Source organism: Lissotriton vulgaris, chromosome 5 (assembly GCF_964263255.1).
Source record: "Lissotriton vulgaris chromosome 5, aLisVul1.2, whole genome shotgun sequence".
NCBI classification, from domain to species: Eukaryota; Metazoa; Chordata; class Amphibia; order Caudata; family Salamandridae; genus Lissotriton; species Lissotriton vulgaris.
The window spans coordinates 1047822590-1047846589 of NC_141693.1; the positions used below are offsets into that span (position 1 = coordinate 1047822590).

At 46.6% G+C, this 24000-nt stretch overlaps 1 protein-coding gene across 3 annotated transcripts in view; it reads right to left on the bottom strand.

Annotated features, from left to right (window-relative positions):
* The window catches only part of SLF2 (SMC5/6 complex localization factor 2), a 404246-nt gene that overhangs the window by 190526 nt on the left and 189720 nt on the right, over positions 1–24000 (bottom strand). For all 3 annotated transcript variants that reach the window (XM_086922683.1, XM_086922686.1, XM_086922685.1), the window contains one exon: positions 21080–21155. In XM_086922683.1, coding sequence (XP_086778809.1) covers positions 21080–21155 — 76 coding nt within the window. The remainder of the gene's footprint in view (positions 1–21079; positions 21156–24000) is intronic.

A 24000-nucleotide genomic window follows, 5' to 3' on the forward strand; every position in this document is an offset into this window, starting at 1 on the left:
TAAGCACCAAGAAAATTTATTGTTTGTTATGATCCTATTAGCGCGCAGAGAGATTTGTATTAACTGGATAAAACCAGCACCGCCAAGCCATGAAAATTGGCTAAACGCTGTAATAAGAACTAGCAGTCTGGATAGAAAAGGGAACCAACTTAAAAGAATGAAATATTGGGAGATCTGGGAAAATTATATTACCTCCAGATAACAAACCAGAACTTCTTCTTGTCTAAAGCTTCTCTGCCCTTTTTTTTTCTTTCTTTTTTTCTTTTTCTTTTTTCTTTTGATTCCAATGATTAAGCGGAACAATAATTCCTGGCATGACTTGAAGTCTGTCAACACCCCAAGGGTTGGATTCCTCCATAAACAAAGGAATTATTGAGCAAGATAAAGGTGTACGAAGGAATTGACTGGTAAGAACTAAGATAATGAGAAACTCCCCTTGTATTCCATCGATAGACGATTAGGGGCAGTATGGAGGCAAAATCGAGCAAACTCGGTCTAATCCCCAAACACCTTTCTTTCTGCACAAACCGCAATATGAGGATAAAAGAAAAAAAAAAAAAAAAAAAAAGAGTGGTCTGCTTAATTCAGACACTCTGTTCATCACCACCCCCTTTTCTGAATCGTTTTTGGCCACTATAGGTGTGGCAGGGTATACTCAGACATGAGTCCCTTGCTCACTGCACCACCAGGATTCAAGCAAGCCGGGCCGACGACGGCTGAAATGCCAGAAACCGGTCCCCGGAAGCTTGTCTCCTTTCTGGTGAAGAATTGGCTTGGTCGTTTAGTCTGCCCTGTTCCCATGATGCACTGGGCCAGGGACAGACTGATTTGCATATAGCCAGGTTCTGAGCTGGGATGGTGCAGTGAGCTAAATAACGGTGATGGATCAAGCCCTGATCTTTGGACTGGGTAAGAGTGGTCTGCTTAATTCAGACACTCTGTTCATCACCACCCCCTTTTCTGAATCACTTTCAGAAGAAAGCAAGTTTTTGATGCGAAGCACCAGTTTGTTCAGGTAGATGTTACGCTAAGGAGTCTTAGATGACAATGCTTAAAGCTCACTGAACCTCTGGGCAGATGCTATTGCCACAAGAAAGGCTGTCTTGATGGTAAGAGCCTGAGTGGACAATTGTGTAGAGGCTCAAAGAGAGCGCACCTAGGGAAAGTAAGGACGAGAATGAAAGGAGTGGGGGGAAACATATGCGGCTAAATGTTTAAAGAACTATGTATACTAGCTGATTGGAAAAAGGAATGTTGGTCAGGCAACTGAAGAAAAGCATGGATTGGAAAAAGGTATCGCTTCACAGATTCCAGAGCAGGGTCCTGCTGGTCAAGGGATATAACAGCAGAGTCTGAGAAAAGGGGATCAACTTTTCTTTCTGTATGCCATGCAACAAATTTTGTCCAACAGCAGGCGTAAACTGTGTTGGTAGGGGGCACATGGCTATCAAGATAATAGTACTGACTTCAGACGGAAGATCAAAAGCTGTCAACTGTCATTGCTCAATCTCCACACAAGAAGGTAGCGCATGAACAGGTTCGGGTAGAGAACCCTCCCCTGCTGTTGCGAGAGAAGATCCTCCTGACAGGGCAGTCTGATCAGAGTACCGATGGCCATGTTCAACAGCTAGGATACCAGACTTTGTGCCCAATCCGGAATCACAAGGATGACTTGGGCCCGGTCATTCCTGATCTTCTTGAGAAGTCTGGGCAGGAGTGGTATGGACGGAAAGCCGTACAAGAGGCCTGAGCTCCACTCAAGTGTCTCTGAGTGAAAGTCGCCTTGGAAACTCCAGTGTGCAGAACTGCTGACGTAGTGCATTCTCAGAGGTAAACAGATCTAACCAAGGATCTCCCCACTGCTGAAAGAGGCCCTGCAACACCTCAGGATGGAGTCGCCATTCCTAATTCGCTTGGCATCGTTGGATGAGTTTTCCCGCTCTGGCTTTCAGCTGTTGAACGATCAGGGATATGCCATGCTGTTCCAACCATGCCTAGAGACAAAGGGTCCACGATCCCACCACTCTCTGCTTGTTGAATTACCACATGGCGCGGTGTCGTCAGCACACTTGCATTAGCCTTCCCTGAATGGAGGGTAGAAAGGATATAAAAGCCAATCCGATAGCTCAGCGTTCCAAGAGGTTGATGTGGAGTCTGGGTTCCACCGGAGACCAGAGTCCTCTGATCTCCACCTCTCCCAGATGGCATCCCCATCCCAGGAGTGATGCATCTGTCACAACTGTCAGATCTAGTTGGGAAGGTAGAGGGAGCCTGCCGCAGACCCAACTACGGTTTGTAATCTGTAATGACTACAGGTCCTTTGCAGTTCTCGCCGAGATCTGGACCATGTCGGAGAGATTCCCCTGATGTCGCGCCCACTAGAACTTCATGTCCCACTACAGCATATCAACTAAAAATTGTAATAACATACCAGAAATCAGTATTTACTCTCAATGCTGCATTGAAGGGTCTCATTGCTACATGTGAACTAAATGAAGATGCAGGAGAGCCTTGTTAAGTCCTTTCCTGGACAGAGTTACTTACCTTCGGTAACGCTGTATCTGGTAGACAATATCTAGCTGCAGAATTTTACCTTTGAATTTCTCAGGCGTCAGTCTGAATCTGGAAACATTTGTGTGAGTAGTACCCCTGCGCGCAGTCAGGTGGCTCCATTCGGTTCCAGGTGTTGGCAATGGATGCAACGTCGCAGTCTCCCATTAGGTGCCACATAGACATCAGTTATTTTTCACACCTTTCCACACCAGAAGCGCAGAGCCATGAAGTGAACTGACTAGTGTGTGTCCGAACTAGGGCCATAAAAAGAGAAATGACATGCGCAGTGCCTATATAGGCGCTACCCCAACACACTGACGTCAGTTTGTTTTTGCGACGTTCCATGCCAGGAGCGCGGAGCCACGAAGAACACTGACCACTGGTGTGGAAATCCAGGTTCCAGAAAGGGGAAAAACACTGATCCTAGAGATCTGCTCGCAAAGCGAGGAGGATGGGTGGATCTGTAAGGAATCTGCAGCTATATATCGTCTCTACCAGATAATGCGTTACTGAAGGTAATTAACTTGTTCATCTGATAGAGACTTCTAGCTGAAGATTCCTTACCTTTGACTAGATAGCCAACCATAGCATCTAGGTAGTGGGCTGTGGACAAATTGACTAAACTAAGAAGTTATACCGTACAAACGGCAAAATGCCAGTGCAGACTGTACAGGCAGTAGTGCTTGGCAAACTTGTACAGGGACGCTCACGTTGCTGCCTGGCAGTATCCCAGGACTGGAACACCACAGGCAAACACAGTGGTTGTAGCTTTTTCTCTGGTGAAATGGGCCCGTAAGCCTTCAGGAGGATGCTTTTTAGCCAGGGAGTAGCAAATCTTGATACAGCGAACGAGCAGTGCAAAATGGTTTGTTTCTTAACTGCCTGACCTTTTTTAGCTCCTACATAGCCCACAAACAGTTGGTCAACTACCCGGAACTCTTTTGTGCAGTCAAGGTAGAAGGACAACAATCTTTTTGGGTCCAGGCGGTGGAGTCGCTCCTCCTCTTTAGAGGGATGTGGAGGAGCATAAAAAGGTGGGAAGGGTGACAGATTGCCCCAAGTGGAATGGGGACATCACCTTAGGCAGTAAAGAAACCCGGGTGCGAAGCACCACCTTAGCCAGGAATACCATAAGATAGAGAGGCTTGGATGATAAAGCCTGTGGCTGACTCACCCTCCAGGCAGATGTTCCTGCCACTAGAAAGGAGGTCTTGATGGTAAGTAGCCAGAGGGGACAATTGTGAGGCGGCTCAAAGGGAGCACAGGAGTTAAGTGAGAACCAGATCCCACTGAGGCATTATGAAGAGAGAAACATATGTACAAGCCCTTTCAGGAACCTATTTACAATAGGGGACTTAATTAAGAGGGTTGGTCAGGCAGCCAGAGGAAAGCAGGCACAGCAAAGAAATAACCCTTGAGAGTGCCCAGAGCAGAACCCTGCCGGGCAAGGGTAAGAGTGAACAGAAGAATATCAGAAAGAGGGTCAATAGACTGTTCTGTACAATATTTTCAAAACATTTGCCAACGGCAGGCGTCTACTACTTTGGTGGAGGGGTGCCTGGTAGCCAAGATAACTTTGAAAACTCCAAGAGGAAGGTCAAATGCTATTAACTGTTGCCACTAAACCACCAGGGTTATTTCCTGCTGTTCCAGCCAGATGTAGGGGCCTCTTGACTATGGGGCAACGACCATACCCAGCCCTGCTTGTTGCAGAACCACATGGCGGTGGTGTTGTCTGTGAACACTTGCAGCAACTTCTCCTTGACTGAGGGAAGAAATGCTTTCAACGCTAGTCAGATTGCTGAGTTTTAACAAGTTGAGTAGAGTTCAGATTCTTCCAGAGACCAGTCTTCTGATCTCCAGCTCTACCATCCCAGGAGTGACACATCTGTCACTTCTGAGAGATCTGGTTGGGGAAGGAAGTGGGGTCTGCCTCTGACCTAATCGCGGTTCATTGATCACTACAGGTCCTTTGCAGTTCCCGCCGAGATATGGACCATGTCAAAGAGATTCCCCTGATACAGCGCCCACTGGAACTTCATGTCCCACTGCAGAGCCCGCATATGCCATCTGGTATGATTTACCATAAGATGCAGGACCCAGCCGCCTCAGTCACTCACCGAAATCCCGGAGAGACGCTGAAATATCGGTATCAAACGGAATACCCTGGACTTGCTGATTGGGAGGATAAACCCTAAACTGCACGGTGTGCATAACAACTCATATGAAGGCAGCATCTGAGAACGAGTCAGGTGTGACTTTGGCATGTTTACAGTGAACCCCAGCAAATGCAGGAGGTCTGCTGTAGTCTGGAGATGGGAGACAACAGTCTAGAGCGAGGCCGCCTTTAACAGCCAGTTGTTCGAGGTAGGGAGAAAACTGACACCCCCAACCTGCAGATAAGCTGCAACCACCTCAATAACCTTGTTGAACAATCAAGGGGCGCTGTTAACGCCAAAGAGAAGCACAGTGAACTGAAAGTGTTTGGGGACTGCCTTGAACCGCAGGTAACATCTGTGGGCAGGCACGATGGGGATGTGAAAATACGCATCCTGCAAATCCAGCCCTACCAGCTAGTCTCCTTGGTCTAGGGCAGACAATGCACGAGCCAAAGTAAGCATTTGGAATTTCTCCTTTTTGAGGAAGATATTGACCATTTGGAGGTCTAGAATAGGATGAAGACATTTGTTCTTCATAGGTATCAGAGAGTATCAGGAATAGCAACCACTGCCTACTTTTGACAATTGAACCCTTTCTATAGCCTCCTTGGCCAGGAGGGCTGTAACTTCCTCTCCGAGCAAGTTAAGATGATCCTCAGCCAGCCGTTCTTGAGAAGGCAGGAAAGGGGGGAGGGGCGGAAAAGGGAGGGGGGGGATTGGAAAGGAAGGAAGTAATCCCTCAAAATGATCGGCAAGACTCATTTGTGAGGTTATGGACTGCCAGTGGAGGAGATGATGTTGGATTCTCCCTCCAACTGGGCACCCATGGTCTTGCAGAACCAAACTAGGAAAGCTTTGAGGCTACCCTGGCAATGGCTCCGCAAAACAGTGCCTGGAATATTGATGTTCTCCACTTGTCTCGCCAGCTGACGGACAAGGTGAAGTCAAAGTCCATCTAGACTTCTTTTTGTGCTTCTTCCCGGAGTGTAAGGTTCTGTAGAAATAAAAATACAGCATTGCAAACCTAATTTGGGGGTTGCGGGGGGGGGGGGGGGGGACACAGCGCAGTACAATATAGACACGCTTAGAGAGAACTCCTGGCCCAAAGCACCAACATTTCGTGTGACCCCCCCTCCCATCCAGATATAAAATACAGAACACAAGATCCAACCGGGTACAGTGCGAAGAGACAGAAATGAACAGGGACACAGATGTCAACTATCCTGGAATTCAGATGAGCGCACAACAAGATTATTAGTTTTCTGGAGTCAAGTACTACCTCGTGCAAAATTCATCTATTGATCTGAACAGAGGTAGATCTATCTCTAGTGCAAAATGTGCATATGTCCAGTAACATATAGTCACTGTGCACATGCATATTGAAACTAATGCCAACAGCTCAACTCATGAAGTACTTAAACGCCCCCAAAAGCACAGTGATCTCAGATCTTGCTGGGCCTCCAAACAGACACTGTACGATTCCCTCGCTAACACTCTTACCAGGCCACAGTGACAACCTCCATAATGTCTTCTACAAAGGGAAGAGACAACAGGCCCCCATGAAGAAAGATCTGTTAACCTGCCTGTGAACTTACAGGAGGAATTTGCAAAAATACTGTAGGAACAAATACAAACTGTGAAATCAGAGATCCAAACAGTGATGGCAGACATTACAAAGGAAATCGGCTCCAAGGTGAGAGAGTAAATAAAAACAAAAATTACCTCTCAACTACAGAATGAAGGCGCTGATGCCCTTGCTAAAAAATGGACAACAGCGGAGGAAGTGGAAGACCTGAAACAGGAATGCGAGGTCTCTAGTACATATCCCAAAAGGACATAATAAGAATTTGCAACCAAAGGGAATAAATGAAGGGTTTTTGCATAACATCCTTTTGGACCGACCTAATAAATTGCATATTGAGAGAAGAGGCTCCATCAATAATACCCATTGTGCAGACGCACAGTGGTACTGCTCAAATCAGAACTATGCATATGTCGAAGGTATATCTTTGCAAAACTTGCATCTCCAGACCTTAAACATAAGATTTTACACCCAGTACGACATAGCGAATCCAATGGATGGTGTGATCCAACTTGATTAGGATGTGTCCTAGGCTACGTTGGCAAGGGGGAAACAATGTTGGAAGTAACGACGGAGCTCAAGAATAAACGATACAAATGGACATACTCCTTCACCCCAATTTGTATAATCAAGGGGAAAACAAGGACAATTAAAAGTGTGGAAGAGGGAAAACAACTGGGTATTGCAGAAGAAGAAGACTCCCCCCTCACCCCCATCCATTAAACACCCCCAAAGGCCAAACAGCCCCCGAGAACAGAAGCGACCACTGGCAGAGGAAATCGAAATAAACAAGAAGAGGGGGCAGGGAGGACAAATGCAATATAGTAACAAGCATTTACAATGCAACGGTCTCGCCTTTGCCAAAGTTAGAGCTATTGGCATTGTAAATGACAAAATGTTTATTTATGTGTTGGTTTTGAAAACAGATAAATAAATGGCTTTGTCATTTATAATGTCAATACCTTAATCTCGCTCAAACGCGAGACCTATTGCATTTGCACCCACAGAGAGCCCCCCCCACACACACACACAGAGCCACACACACAGAGTCCGAAACGCACACACAGAGAGACCCACACACACAAGTCAAGAATCAGTGATTTGTAAGTTAATAATGAGAACCTGTAAACCGGTGTTACCATCTCTTAAATGACAATCTATGCCTGGAATGCAAATAAATGTTACTCAATTTGAACTGCAGTATAGTTCGCCGAGTGCCCGAAGAGATCGTGTTTAGCACTCATTACAGGGCAAAGAACAGTGTGGGCACAGCAAGTGATGAGTTAGCTTCTATCACCGAAACGCTGCTGCTGAGGAATACATGAGGTGTGACCGTCTGCAGCCAAAGGGGAGGGGGGAACGGAGTGAAACCGGAGCAGCCACTACAGGAGTGCACTAACGCCCACCGTGCATCCCTTTCAAGGAGCACAAGAGCCCATGATTTCCCATAACTAACTGATCTACATACCAATTCAACCAATGTTTTCTGTAGTTTTATTTAGGCCGAACATGACCCGAAGGTATTGGAGCCTTCTCCAGCCACAAAAGTATGCCACACTGCAGAACCACACAACACCCTATGGAGAGAACTAGTAGCAGGGGTCATGCCTGAGAAGGTAGTCCAGCCTGGTACCCAAGAGCAATGGGCATGTTCATTTGAGTGTACATCCCCTATTTTCCAAACATCAGTGCCCGTATTAAGGAGTGGGCAGTATAAGCGCTGCTGACCATAATAGTGAGCAGCACTACAGGTGTAAGTTCAACTCTTTACGGAGAGGGGAAATGCCACCTATCGATAAAACCCATTATGCCAAGTTACCACAAGTGGCTATTTTTAACTATAGGTCGGTCAATATTGGTAAGGGATCAGTGCTTATGCCGATTTGTTGGAGCTTGTGGTCAAAACATGCATCAAACCACAGTGTTGAGCAGTAAAATGAACAATTAAAAACTGTGAATGCTCGCAACTTTTGTGAGCATGCTAGTGGTGTGAGTAGTTCATGGATTCATGCTGCACCGATTATCCAGTTGCCGCAGTGAACATGGCGACGTGCCTTCGCTAATCAAACTGGCATGCTTGCGGCCTAATGGGTGAGCATGTCAAAGAGAGGTGCTCAGAAGCGATCGCCGCGCTCAAATTTGTAGCGACCATTAGAATGTCCACTGCAATGCGTGAGACTAAAACGGCCATGATTAGGCGATCAGGTAGCGCATCTAGGCATACGAAAAGGTATTTAAGTGAATCACGGGATCCAGTGCTGGAAGAGCTTCTAATTGGTATTTTGAGAAGGAGAGGGGATAGCACCCGTAGCACTCTATACCTACGTGGAAGACTACAACATGCAGATAAGACTAGTAAGCATAGTACACCACCCATGACCCGAGTGCATTACTTTAAAGAAGCTAAGACCAAACAAAAGGCTATGGACAATAGACCGGCAAGGCATCTGCATGGACTGGATGGAAGATGCACATTAATAGGCACAAGCGGGAGAGACAACAGAATGCAGCAGTGAGATTGGTAGCACAACAAATGACCCGAGAGCACTTTTACGAGCGTTATAAGAGGCAAAGTACAAGGAACTGAAAACTGGGCTGTATGGGTTGGACAGAAAACGTACAGTTCCAATCACGATAGCCAATAGGAGAGTCCACATTCAGCAGTGCAATTGTTAAGGACTATAAATCACTGAGTACAGCATTTAAAAAACTCTCACGCACTTTGCGACCACAAGCCTCTGTCAAGCATTGGTGTGGCCCAAGATAAGCCGGGACTCCTTTCACTCATGTTGTTCACTGCATCTTTTGGGCTGGGCCTTGGGGTCACACGGTAAGCTGCCTGGATGTTTTTTTCTTTAGGTAGAGGGCAGTGTAGGTGTGCAGAAACTGAGTCAGAAAATGGGGTATTTTGAACCGTGTGGGGGGCATAGGCCTTGTTTATGCGTGGCACTTTGTGCACATATTTGCTCATTGGATATAGAGAGCCTGAATAAGCCCTTGAAACCCACTTTTAATTGAAGCCACAATAAGTTTAGTCAACAGCTTGGAACAACAGCTGAGGAGGGTTCGCTGGCCACAACAGACTCACAAGTGGCTCCTTTTATTCGTATGTTAGGTAAGCCTGAGTAACAAATCTTGAGCATGTCCAAAACTAAACAAATAGAAAGCTCGCACAATTACTTTTGACACATTAATGCACTCAGTCGTACCTTAATGCGATAACATAAGGGGTTTAAATCTCATTCAGACACACCAAACATTGTATTGTACTGTATTGGTATTTAACTAGAGCTTTTCAGTCCACATTTGAGGCCTAGGCGCTTTGAAACAACAAAAGAGGAGACATTATTTCATGAAAGTGCATTTGACTTTCTGAGACTCTGGAATAAATAAACCATTGACAAATACGTAACTTCAGCTCATCCCCACATATCATCCTTCATTGCAGCTCGCATGTAAATATTACGCTAATCTAGCCACACATAGATCAAGCAACGTTTACATAGCTGTACACTGTTTTAAACATTTGCAATTGCTCATAAAAACTGCGTGCCGAACAGTTCTGTAATCGCAAGATATCCCTCTGACAAACTGCGGCCGCAATACCAACATTTGTTCGTAACAAAATGTCAACCTATTTTGTATTCAGAAGTCTACATTTTTTCGAGATTTACCAAACCAAACTTGGGCCAGATGATCCAAACGTGGCAAAAACCAAAAATAATCTGGCATCCTGCTATTTGAAACAAGGGAAATTCAAGCAAGCAGAAACATTATACAAAGAGATTCTAACTCGTGCACATGAAAGAGAGTTTGGCTCTGTTGATGATGAAAACAAACCCATTTGGATGCATGCAGAAGAGAGAGAAGAATGCAAAGGAAAGCTGAAAGATGGCTCGTCATTTGGGGAGTATGGCGGCTGGTACAAAGCTTGCAAAGTAGACAGTCCTACTGTGACGACTACACTAAAGAACCTTGGGGCACTTTACAGAGGTCAGGGAAAGTTTGAAGCTGCTGAAACATTAGAAGAGGCAGCGATGAGGTCTCGTAAGCAGGGTTTGGACAATGTTCACAAACAGAGAGTTGCTGATGTACTAAATGATCCTGAGAGCATAGAGAAAAGGCGAAGCCGTGAAAGCCTTGATGTTGTAAAGTACGAGAGTGGGCCAGACGGAGGGGAGGAAGTGAGTATGAGCGTAGAATGGAATGGGGATGGAACTGGATCATTAAAGCGCAGTGGTTCCTTTAGCAAACTCCGAGCTTCAATTAGACGCAGCAGTGAGAAGCTGGTTAGAAAACTGAAGGGCGGAAGTTCACGTGACAGTGAGCCAAAGAATCCCGGGTAATTATCATTTGCTGCCTGCACTGATTACTGTCCAGTCAGTAGCTTAGAACTGCCATCGATCTGCCTGGAATCTAACAATGATCGGTCAACCATTACTATGTCATGCAAAAAATACAGTATTGGATTAAAAAAAAAAAAAAAAAAAGAAGTCTACATTTTTTCACATTTGTCAGCTGTTTAAAAATCGCTAGTCATTAATTTGTGGATGCTAAGCAGTGATTATGCTGTTCAGTATTTAGTGAGGCACAGTTCAGAAACACTGTTTGTGCAGCGTGTGGCCTCATTTTAATTAGGCGCAGTGCCCAAATAAGAGAAGAAAAAAACCGAGCACGCTTCTTTTGAGAAATGTCGCCTTCACATCATAATGGCGGAGATATTTAGAGACCCGTTATTAGAGCCTTGATATGTGTCGCTGGGTGTGTTTGTTTGTGTGAGTGCGCGAGTGCCTTCTTCGCGGTATACTTAAATCAGAGAGGGGCCCGCCCCTTGTGTGCCTTCAACTCACCGCCGCAGCCCAGGAGTTTGTAGAGTCCCCGCCGGGCCGCCTGAGACGACCCGGAAGCGGTTGGGCAGCCGGCCAATCGCAGCGCGGCCCCAACCGAAGTCCCGCCCCCATCGCGGCGCGAGAGGGAAGCCACTGTCCGAGGAGCCCCGAGGGCTCCTGATCGAGTCCCGGTCCCGAGATGGGGGACCGGGTGAAGAGCGGCCGGGCGCATGGGGAAGGCGGGGCTCTCATGTGGTGAGAGAGCCCCGCAAAGCGCTACCGCCGCCCGAGAGGCAGAACCGCCGCCGAGCACCGCCAGAACAGGTGAGTGTGGTGAGGGAGAGGAGTGGTGAGGGAGAGGAGGGGTGAGTGGGGGTGGGGTGTACGCGCGTGTGTCCGTGCGTGCGTCTGTCTGCGCGTGTGTCTGTTTAAGGGGGGGGTGTGTGTGTGTGTGTGTGTGTGTGTGTATGCAGTGTGTGTATGTGCGCATGTGTGTGTATGCAGTGTGTGTATGTGCGCATGCGTGCGTGAGCCTTTCTTTAAGGGGGGGTGCGTGTGTGTGTGTATGCAGTGTGTGTATGTGCGCATGCGTGCGTGAGCCTTTCTTTGCATGGGAATATGAGGCACGGCGACGTGCGCGCTCACGAGCTACAATCTCCGGCAGGAGAAGCTCGTGACAGTCTGCTGTCCACATTCCCCCAAAAGTGATTGCATAAGTTGTCTCGCCCTAGAAGCAAAAGCTTCGCTTTTGCTTCGTCTAGGCGAGACCTAAAAAATGTAAAACAGAGAAATAACACAAACAAAAAGATAAATACTTTAAGGATCGCGGACTGAGAACATTTGGAAAAGATAGGGGTCACAAATCACCCAGAGCTGGGTGTCACTGGGTACGGCTGTGACTCTCCAGCACACCTTAGAAAAAGGACTCCTCTGCCCTTAGTGTTATCTTGGTTGTGCTTTGAACTGTTATTGCTAGTGGGTGAAGAAAGTAAGGGATGATTTTTTGAGAAAAACATTGCAAAATTCTTAAGATAGGGGCTCTAGATTCACGCAGAGGAAAAAAAAAAAGAAAGAGTACTTACCTCAGTACGCAGACAGGGGCACTTTATGGATCCAGTGAAGTCACAGGGACGCCGCTTCCTGCAAAGAAGTGGAACCAGCGCCCACCTACTGGCCTGAAGAGCTATTGAAAAGTTTATGGATTCAGTCTGTAGCTAGGGATATACAAAAGGTGAGGGACCTGCGGGAGAAGTATTCACCATAAATTCATGACACAATGAAGAATAGAAATATCTTTTGATATGGCCATGCTTAATTGGGTGCTTTACTCAGAATTTTAATAATTTTATCATATATAAAACTAAATACCGCACATGAAATAGAGAACAGCGAAGAAAATCAGAAGACTTGAACCCCTTTCTGACCAGTGGTCTGAGTCCAAAGGTAAATAGAGCGCAAACATGCTAAGTGCTACATTTTCTGATAACCTCTCTGGACAGTGTGTTTGACTGGTGCTCTAGAATACTGTGTCAAAGGTCCCAGAGCAAGTTTGTGGACATAGCATTAAAAAGCACAAGCTCATTTCAAGTTCTGACAAGATTCAGTACGGCGGCTATGACATCTTGTTAGTACTTTGCGAAAGGAAATACAAGAGTATGTTTTAATTCCCTGGGTGACTAGGCATCACGTTAACATATGTTGCAAGATATTACTAGATTTCTGTGCCTTTTAAAATAACCTACTCGGGTCTGAGCAGATGCCAGTCTCCCAATATGATCTGAAGAGCTAACTAGACTTGAAGATGCTGATCAGACACAGGTCAGGCAGAAGTGAACGGGGCAGCATCCAGGACCAATAACAAGCACAGTTAAAAGACGTCCTTGATGTTGGGCAAACAAAGAGGGTTACAGTGCACCCTGACTGTAATCCTTTGTGTTTTCAGAGATTATAGTTAAATGCTCCGTCTCTCTGAAATCGCAATGTGGTTGGATTTCTCATATTGCCGGAGAGCTCATTGACCCTGGGACATGGACTCTTGTATCCTGGGCACATTTGCAGTTTACACACCGGGATTTCCAAATTCCAATATCCTGCAAAACTGCTCCCTAAGATCCTCAAACATCTGGGCTAATGAACTACTTTCTCCAAGCAGGCTATCTTCAGTAGCCAGCAGTTTAGCAAAGTTTCTCCTTGCTAGGCAGTATGTAAGGGCTTCCTATGGAATTCTGGACTTCGACCTAGTACCTTTTCTGAATATCAGATCTTACATGCATGGCTTTAAAACACATGCATTTACCCCGTGGGTATTAGACCTGTTGACTTTAACGATGCATTATACAACATAGTAGGGCGTACTATGCATGCCTTTACCATGCAAGGCATTGGTGTATGTATCAATGCATGCATGCATGTGTATATCTATATATCAAGACAATACCCTTTCATGCTTGGAGTGATGAATAAATTATGCTAAACAGGAAGCAAGAAACTCTGAGTAGCTCTAAAGTTAAGGCGGAGAGCAGCTCCTTAACATGGAACACCAGCGACAATGAATCTGCTCACCGCAAATGTCTGTTTTTCTAGTAAAGTGTTAAGCATAGGATTAGCACAGAGCCATCCACGCTGAACAAGAAAATGGCTGGAGTGGTAAAAGGCTTTTGTCATTTCTCAGCTTGCCATGGATGAAGCTGTGCTAATTCTATGCTTAAAACTCTGCAAGAAATACAGACATTTGAGGTGAACAGATTCAGTGTGTCGCTGGTGTGGAGGGTGCTCCATATAAAGGAGCTGCTCTCTACCTAAACCTGGGAACTACTCAGAGTTCCTTCAGTCCTGTTTTGGATGTTTATATGTATTTTAGGGGTGGTGGGTATGCCCCTAAACCCCCCCTTTCTTTTTAAACACTTACCTCCCTTTACCTCCTCTAGCCCCTGAACCCCAACAACCCTTACCTCCCTTTACCTCTACCCATCCTGAACCCTAAAAACCTCTTACCTCCCTTTACCTCTTCCTCCCCTTAAGTCCTAAAAACTCCTTACCTCCTATTAACTTTACCTACCCCTGAAACCCTAAAATCGATTTGCACCCCTTACCAGTTTCAGCCCCATAAGCCTAAAAATAGCCTTCAAAAACCTGACAACCCTGAACCCTTAACCCTCAAATAACTCTAAAAACATTCTTTTTTTGTAAATTTCATAATGAGATTTTAAAATAAGGCAAGAGTAGTAAAGTGCTACGTGATAAAGTACCAAACAAAAGTCCCGCTTGGTACTTCTGTGAATGATACTACCTGCATGGTAATGTCCTACAGGGTAAAGACATAATACCCGTTTTTTGGCAGCAGGAGAGCAGCGAGACAGACTGTCATTTGAGCTCGGATTTTTCTCAACTCTACAGCCCCTTTTTTGATCAGGATAGTGATCGTGTAACCAGGCACCTGTATTCTTTTTTCCAGAATTGCTCTTTCAGCTCTTGATTGGTTGGTATTTTTTGGAGGGTTCCTTCAAGCAAATACTTAAAGGTTTCTGCATGATCAGTTCATGAGAGGGCCATGCAGTGACATCACATATTGTGTGTGAGCAGCAGGGCAGGCACATATGGACATACTCATTGGCACCCATTCACTAACAGGTGCACACACACTACTCACACCATTTCACAGCACACAAGCACAGATACACATTCATATAGACATACACACAATCAAGAAGCTCCCACTGGGCCATGGTGGGGACATAGGATGGCAGGAGGGAGCAGCAGAAAGTAAAGGTTTTGGTGGTTACTGGAGGCTTCGGGGAAGGAAGGGACGGAAAATCTGCCGCCTGCTCTTATTGGCTGACCTAGCCATGGGTCAGCCAATGAGAGGAGGACCTTCCACAACTTGTCACAAAGTGGATGGGGTCAGTGAGAGTTGCTGACCCCACCCCACTCTCTGACTCTTTTTAGCATCTTTATGAACCCTTTGGTGGCATTGGCGGAGTCTTTCGGGGCCCAGATCGTATCCTATGCCGATGACACCCAGCTCCTCTTTTCGTGTAAGAAAGGAGGAGATTTTGATGGAGAGAGTATCCGGGAATGCCTTGGGGCGGTTTTTAAATGGTTCCAGCTGAACAGCCTCAAGTGCAACTCAGATAAGTCTGAGGTACTCTTCTTTGGTTGCTCATCGGATCCGGACTGGCAGGCATGGTGGCCTATCAATATGTTCCCCCCGTCTTGTTCGTCCCAGCTGGCTAAGAACCTGGGGGTCAAGATGGACAAGGATCTGACGTTGAGATCTCAGATCCTTGGTTTAACGGGAACATGTTTTGGTCTCCTCAAGATGCTCCGGAAGTTTCTGCCTCTTCTTTCAGAGGAGCATAGGAAGGTGACAGTTCAGGCCCTCATCGGTTCAAGATTGGATTACTCCTTCTCTAGACTAGATTACATATTCACTACGAGGCAGGAACTCTCGGTGGGGGACTCGGCAGACTACAGGGCGAGGGGTATCTCGGACCATTCCCCGCTGTTCGTACACATAGGTCGGGGAAGGGGGAGAGGTCAGGCACAGTGGCATATGTCGCCATGGGATTTACAGACTCCTGAAATCCTAGGGGGCATAAGAGCGGACATCAGAGTCTTTGTGGCGGAAAACGAGGGTTCGGTACAGTCCGGGGTTACACTATGGGAAGCCATGAAGACTGTGTTGAGGGACCGCTTCCAATCCAGGGTAGGGGAGGCCAGAAGGAAACGCACTGAAGCCATAGCGAAGGAGGAGGCAAACATCTTGAACCAAGAGGCCGAATATCACAGAACGAGGGAGGAGGTAGATCTCAGAATACTGCTAGACACTCAAAGGCTGTATAGAGAACTAATCACGGACGAGGCGCGTACACAGGCGCTGGCCACCCTACATCGCCTGTACGATGTCGGTGACAAATCCGGGAAACTCATGGCATGGCTGAGCAGGCGGGAGCGAGCTGCCAGGTGGGTGGATTGGGTTGAGCTCCCTGGTAAGGCGCGGGCGTCCACGGATGACACTATAGCAGAGGCCTTTGCGACCTATTTCGAAGACTTTTACAGGGCTAGAGACCTAGGGGACCGCAAGGTGGTGCAGTCGTTCCTGGGTAACATGGAAGTTCCGCAGTTGACCCCCGAAGATAGTGAGGCTTTGGAAGCCGACCTGTCCCTAGATGAAATTGCAGAGGCGATGGCTGCCCTGAAACCGGGGAAAGCTCCGTGACCAAATGGTTTCCCGGCGGAGTTCTTCAAACGGACGGGGGACCTCCTTTCACGTCACTTGAAGTCGTTATATGCGGGTGCGTTCGACTCCGGAAACCTCCCGCCGGACCTGGCCCTAGCTACCATAATCCTGATCCACAAGGAAGGCAAGCCCAGAGGAGACTGTTCCTCCTACCGCCCAATATCCCTTCTAAATATTGAGACTAAAATCCTGGCCACTATTCTGGCAAGGCGCCTACGACAGGTCATAACGGGCCTGGTACACCCAGACCAGTCCGGGTTCCTGCCGGACAGGGCCACCAAACTCAACCTGCGGCGCACCCACAACTGGCTCCAGGAAGTCTGTGACAGAAGTGAGCCACATTGGTTCCTCTCCTTGGACGCAGAGAAAGCGTTCAATGCGGTCCACTGGCCCTTCCTGATGGGGACCCTTGCACGGTTTGGGTTTGGGCCCAAGTTCCAGCATTGGGTGCGACTTCTATACTCAAATCCTAGGGCTAGAGTGCGAATAAATGGGCGAATGTCGAGAGAGTTTGCGATAGAGCGGGGGACACGTCAGGGGTGTCCGTTATCCCCACTCCTCTTTACCCTCACGATTGAGATCCTTGCGATCCGTATCCGGCTTAATCGAGATGTGACTGGCTTCCACTGGGGGGAATCGGCCACTGACCAGGAGAAGATCTCCCTATACGCCGATGATGTACTGTTGTATGTGACAGACCCGGCTAGGACTATCCCGGCCTTATTCAAGGAATTAGCCGACTTTGGGGCAGTGGCCGGACATACCATAAATTGGCATAAGTCGATCCTCTATGACCCACAAGGTGCACCGCGAGGGGAGGGACTGCCTGAGCTGCTCATCCACATCACGGAAGGCTTCCGGTACTTGGGGGTCTTTATCACCCGAGATAAGCGGCGCTCCTACGCAGACAATGTCGACAGAGTTTTGGTGGCATCGAAGGCGGAGATGGATAGGTGGAGGTCGCTCCCGCTCACCATTTTGGGCAGGGCCGCCCTGTATAAGATGGTCCTACTACCGTAATTTTGATATGCCCTCCAGAATGAGTACTACCCCTTACCGGCTATGACAGTGCGGAAAATCCATACTGATCTCCGCTCCTTTTTGTGGCTGGGGAAGCAGTCCCGGGTGGCACTCACGACTCCGCAGCGCCACCAATATAGTGGGGGAATCTCATTGCCTAATCTGGAGGCCTACTACTGGGCGGAACACCTTACTCCGATCAATGATTGGATACACGCCCCGGCTGATCACCCCACTTATGCACTAGAGAGATCTAAATGGGACAATAGGACGGTGCTACACTTCTTATACGGGGGGAGAGGGGGCCGCCAGCTCCTCCCTGCAACTAAGATTACCCTGTTGGCTTGGCGCAGAGCGACGGTTAGGATGGGCTGGCATGAAAGGCCCACCCGCCAAACACCCCTATGGTCATGTAGGTGGCTGACGGAACTGAACAAACTACGAGGGTTTCAAAGGTGGGACGACATTGGCATCTCCACAGTTGGGGATGTCATAGCAAGGGGGGGACTTAAAACCTTCCAGGCGCTGCAGCAGGAATTTGGACTCCAGAGAACCCAATACTATAAATACCTACAGTTGCGACATGCATGGGGAGCACAAAACATATCTCTCACAGACATACCCCAGTTTGCACCACTCGAGGGCCGCCTACTGCAAGAACAGATACAGAGGGGGGCGGTATCCATGACTTACAAAACACTGACAAATAACATGTTGGGTGATCTACAGGCTCTCAGGGAGAGGTGGGAGGCAGATGTGGGCACGCTGGAGAACCTGGATTGGGAACTCATACTCATGCACCCTCGAGAAGTGGCCAGTTTAAGGTCCTTCATCGGGCCTACTTTGACAGGGTGAGGCTCTTCCGGATGGGGAGGGTCACCGACACCACTTGTCTACGATGTCTGCACCACACAGGCGATTTCTTCCACATCATTTGGGGGTGCACTGTGATACAGGAATATTGGGACGAGGTCTTCAATGAATTGAGTGCGATACTAGAGGTAGAGATACCTAAGGACCCCAAACTGGCGCTTTTGGGAATGTCCACAGAGGTGGATACCACACGACACCTACTCATTTTTCTCCTGCTGGGCCTGGTAGTCGCCAAAAGAGACATTGCAAGGTTGTGGGGGGCGCCTGGGAAACCCAATCTAGAGGATTGGAGAAGGGGTCTAGATATGTATATGGCAGCTGAACGAGTTACCTATAAGGCTAGAGGGTGCCCACGAAAATTTCGAAAAATATGGACTAAGTGGAGGCACTACCATGCCATGGATTGGAGTAGGTGGGTGAGACCGATCGGGGAAGAGGGCGGGAGGTAGGGTGGATCACCGGGGTGGTGCGTATGTCGCGGATTCCAGCGAGTTTACCCCTGAAGGTTTCGGGCCATGGGATTGCTTATACTCAATGGGCACGACTTGGAGGCCTGAGGGAGTCACGAGGGTCGGGGGGGGGGGGCGGGGCGGTGGTAGAGAAGGGTGTCACGCTGCTTGGGGGGGGGGGGAAGTGGAGGGCGGGAAGGGGGGCTTCGAGAAGAGGTCTCTCAGTTAATGACTTTACTGGTAGTTGAGGGGGGAGTTCGGGGTGAAAATGAAAAATAAGTTTGTCAAGAGGAATGCTATGTAACTGACTTTTTCAAAAGTTGCGTAATGGTGGGTAGAGCGGAATGTTGACGCTCCCCCGCGGTGTCTTGTTTCTTGTACTTATGATTCGCCTGATGCAACAATAAAAAGAATTTCATTAAAAAAAAAAAAGATTGGATTACTCCAACGTCCTCTATCTGGGCCTGCCAGAATATCTATTGCAGCGGCTGCAAGTTGTTCAGAACGCGGCCGTGAGGGCCATCTATGGCCTAAATAGGCGAGCCAGCGTTGCCGGCCTGTTGCAGTCGCTCCATTGGCTTCCAATCCGGAAGCGGATTGCCTTTAAGGCTTTGACTTTGGCCTATAAAGCTCTTCATACTGTGGGAGCAAAGTATCTCCAAAGGAGACTCGCCTTTTACCACCCGGCTCGATCTCTAAGATCTGAATCTTTGTTTCTTGCGGTGGTCCCGCAAGTAAAAAGAGCCCGCATTGGAGGCCGCTCCTTTGGGTTGCTGGCGCCACAGTTGTGGAACACTTCGCCGCTGACATTACGCGGGGCTACTAATCTGCTTGCCTTCAGGAAGGGCCTTAAAACTTGGCTTTTTGCCCTTTAGGCCGTTTCCCCTCTGTTTTGTTTCTTCTAATCTGTTTTTACATCACTGTGTTGTGTTACTCTGCTATAGGGTTCAATAAAAGCGCCGGGACACTCTTTTTGAGTAGCCGTGCGCTATACAAAACAAGATATAACATAACATAACAAGGCAGCACTGGTAGACAGTCAGTCCAGGGCAATTAAGGGGTTAGAACGGCAGCGCCCAGGTCTTAGTCCATTGGTGACTATCCTTTCGCCATGAGGGGGGGGGGAGGCTCTCTCAAGACTTAGTCAGGCTGATGAAAGCATGTGAAATCTTTAGCCCGACAAAGCACCTGAGCATGGGTGCATTTAAAGTACCCAACTGCATAACCGGAACATGATGAGTGTCTGTCAGGCTGACCTTTCCTCAGCATCACCCACACTCATGCTTACAAAAGGGAAATGGGTGCTGGCACCCTCAGATTTGATTACAGACCGGGTCTGGAGCCATGAAAACCAACAAACCTTTCTGAGCCAGTTTCAGTAGGCTCAGGAAGAATTCTTGTTGGGCAAGTCCCCCTCCACATTACAGGACACTGTAACCTTATATAGAAGAACACTGGGGGAAAAGAAGCAATGGAAATGTGCAGGCTCTCAGGTCAGAGGACACACCGGCTGCCTTGTATAAAGCCACCCACCATACTGCAGGAAGACTGGCGAACAAACATTATCTTCACATACGTATATGGATTCTCTGCTGCACTCAGACATTCATCAATTATCTACACTCATCTTGTGTCATACACACAAAGTACACTCCAACTCCAACGGAGAAAGGCCTGTCTGCCTCAAACTATGCTGCCACCAATGTCAGTACCACAAACTTTGATGCAGAAAGCAACACAAACTCTAGCTCGTTCTAGGAGGAGCCACTCTGGGTGCCCACTTGGACTTCCAGTACCAACTTCAGGTCCCAGTCTGTTTAACAGAGAGGGCCCAAGTGAGCTCACTGACTTGAGGAAAAATAAAAACATAGCTGTTGCACAAACAGGAGTAACCACATAGGGTAGGGGAAAAAACACTCTAAACTATCCAGGTAACTTTTCATCCAAACACCAGTGCACCAAAAGTGTCAACCTCTCACTGAACTTAAATGATCTTGCTAGTTAGTTCAAAGGAGTATCTTCAAATGATCTCCTGAAAAGCAAAAGTACTATTTTTACACTATTAAGTAGATTGCTTGCATATATTTTGGTGTGTTATGTAAAAAACAGAAATCAAAATTAAGCTAGACGTTGTAAGGCCCATTTCTGATCTTGTCCGGACACGGGCTGGCTGCCAAGATGATTCCTCTTAAGTAAAGTGCACAAAATGAAAATAATTCTATCAATACAAATAATGAAATGGTAAAACACAGTGTACCAAGACAGTGAACAAAGTGATAAACAGCATGCACTGTAGATTTTTTGATTAGAAGAATGCCAATATAAAGTCCACTGTCTTACATTAAACTAGTTTCCTCTTTTTAATAGATACTTACAATTGCTAACTGTAACGTCCATCAATGTATTTAAGATCTGAACTGAAACAATGTAGTCCGAATGAACCGACATCATCTGTTAAAAGAAGAAATAGTGAAAACACGGTTTTTACTTTAGTGCTTTAAGTTACCATCACAATATATGCCTATCTGGTTCATAAATATCAGCTGAACCATTAAAACTGACTACATATGTTTAATTGCTACCTTGGAATTTTCCCTCCTAATTGCGTAGAAGTGTGTACACTCACTGGCCAATATGTCTTGCTTAATCATCCATAACTGCAAGAGAAAAACTAGAACATCCCATCTAATTTACCCACACCACTAATCCATACCATCAACCTCTTTTATATGAAATAAAGAGTTTCCAAGAGTGAACTTATGAAAAACAAAATTAGATTGATATAATTCAAGATACTGGACGGAGGTGAAAAGGCCCCAAAAATACTCGTTCTTGTAATATTAATCCCGGTTTCCTTCTACAGACTAACAATGTCCAAAGCCAGAGGGAAAGGCACCACAGAACAGCATACATAGCCATGCACAAGATTTGATAGCTGGGTACATGTGCGGCACAATATATATCCCATTATGTGGCACAAACTATCATACCTGAAATATTTTCTCACAATATGCACCCCTAGTGGACAGACATGGAGGATTACCTGGGGAGATGGGGATTGAAGATTATCAGACCAAGTGTTTTATGAGACGATAAATAAATTATTTTGTGACAGTGGCTCTTCATTTGTGATATATTTCAGAGCTATAGATGTGTTTGTAGATTTCCAGTTTGACAACAGGAAGTGATTTACTATAGCGATATGCATGCCATGAATAATTTATTAGATTGCATACTTCTTCCTTTTTTATGATCCTCAGGGAAATTGCTAATGACGGCCTAATACTTGCTCCCAGCAATCTTTTGAGATTCTCTCAAGCTGGGTGTTGCCCCCCTCTAACAGTGGAGTTGGCTGACTAAAGAACCTGGGTAGATTGAATGCCAACTATGAAAAACATCATCGCTAGCAAACAAATGGCACAGGTGATAGTCTTTCTAGCATTTATGTTTTACAGATTAAAAGCATTTCTAACTAAATACCAAGCAATAATTATCTCTAGGTTAGTTCCGCACATTGGTTTCTATCCTGGTATCGGGTCATTAATATATATTAAGATATATACTTATCTCCAAGGTGCAGGTTTGTCGTGTCAGTTTAATGTCAATATCGGGAAGGATACATGCAGCAAAGGCAGTGCACAATGTTTAGCAGCCTCCATGGTTAGGGGCATGGGAGACACCATGCCCTTTCCATCTCACAAGGTGGTTACAGTAACCGACTGCCGCACAAGCTCCCATAAGGAAATGAGAGTTTGCGACCGCACCGTGTGCAGTTGCATCGTAATTGCGGTGTCATACCGCAAACTGTCCCAAAACTGCAGAGATATAGGTCGGAAGAAAAATTCCGACCAACATCATAATCAGGCCCACTGTGTTTTGGTAAGATGAGATGATCAAACACCCAGAAAGCCAGGATACGGACGTCCCTTACAGCTGGGTTGTGGTGAACAATTCTTCTTTAACTTGTGTGCAAATATTCAATTTTACTGAGAACCAGCCAAGTGGTAGCATGGAAATATGCAAGAGATCTAGACCCCACCTGACTTTCCCAGGAGCATCACTCAAGTGTGTATTCCCATTCATTATAGGAGAACTGGAGGAAGACAAATTTAGCTTGTTTGAACATGCTTCATATTTTAACCACTGACTGAAGAACCTAGATGTGAAGCCAGGGCATTTCACAACCATTTGCAGCAAAGAGATCCTGCTGGGTGGCAACTACTAGCTAAAACAGCCCACCCACCAAGGATTGGCTGAATATCCAGTCATGACTGACTAGAGTCTCTCTCATATTTCAAGATTCATTGGTATTTCAGCCATGTGGGACAAGGGTAGAGAGGTGAAGGGCAAGCAAGCCTTCAGAACAATAGTGTTTCTGTCCAATAGCTGATGATCTTCTAGCAGCAGTACAATAATGTCACAGTATGCATTGTTGTACCAGTAGAGGCTGTGCAAGGGTTAAGGGGGAGGTGGGGGACGGGGCACTGGGGGAATAAATATCCCCTGGAACACTGTCCCAAAACCACCACAATGCCTTGCACCTGGTTGTTCTACACCAGTTCCCATCATCTTTGCTTGAACTGGAATAAGAGCTAATTTTGCAAGGGGGCAGGGAAGGCATGTCTGAAGATCTCAGCATCAGTGTAACTGAAATGGTTTCTTTGTCATAGGTCGTTGAATGGAATTGTCAGAAAGAGACAACAGAGAACAATGTGCCCTAAACACAAATTTTTTGCCTTCAAAAAGGGAAAGGCCATCTTTTAGAGTAGTGCCATACCACTCTCACACTCAAAGAATCAGTTTTGAAAGATTGCAGAGCATCATCAACTTGTATTCCAAAATGTTTGGTCACATTGGAGGGTCTCTCTCATCTTAGCTTGGCCTCACGTCCGCTAAAAGAAACAAACCTAATAGGGCTCATTCAAATGTTGGTAATTCGATTTTAAAAAGGACCACACATGAGGCCTCAGAAATACTGCAGGGTAGGGTGAGAATAAAAAATTAGTGTTCTTTAAAAGTATTTCTCTAGCGCAATCCTCTACAGGCTTCAGGATCTTTAGAATAATCGGTTGAGCCCTCTGGCTTCACTCATCTAACCCTAAATTCTTCAATACAGACACAATCACCAAAATGATATATCAACAGTAAATCCACTAACTGCACATCTGCTTCAATCCAACAGACTCCGGTCATTGTTGGAACCACCTGGCAGTCACCTCTGGACTAACAATAAGCACTGCAATGCCACACTGATGGCAAACAATTGGTCTGCAAATGCCAAATAGCCAACTAAAAC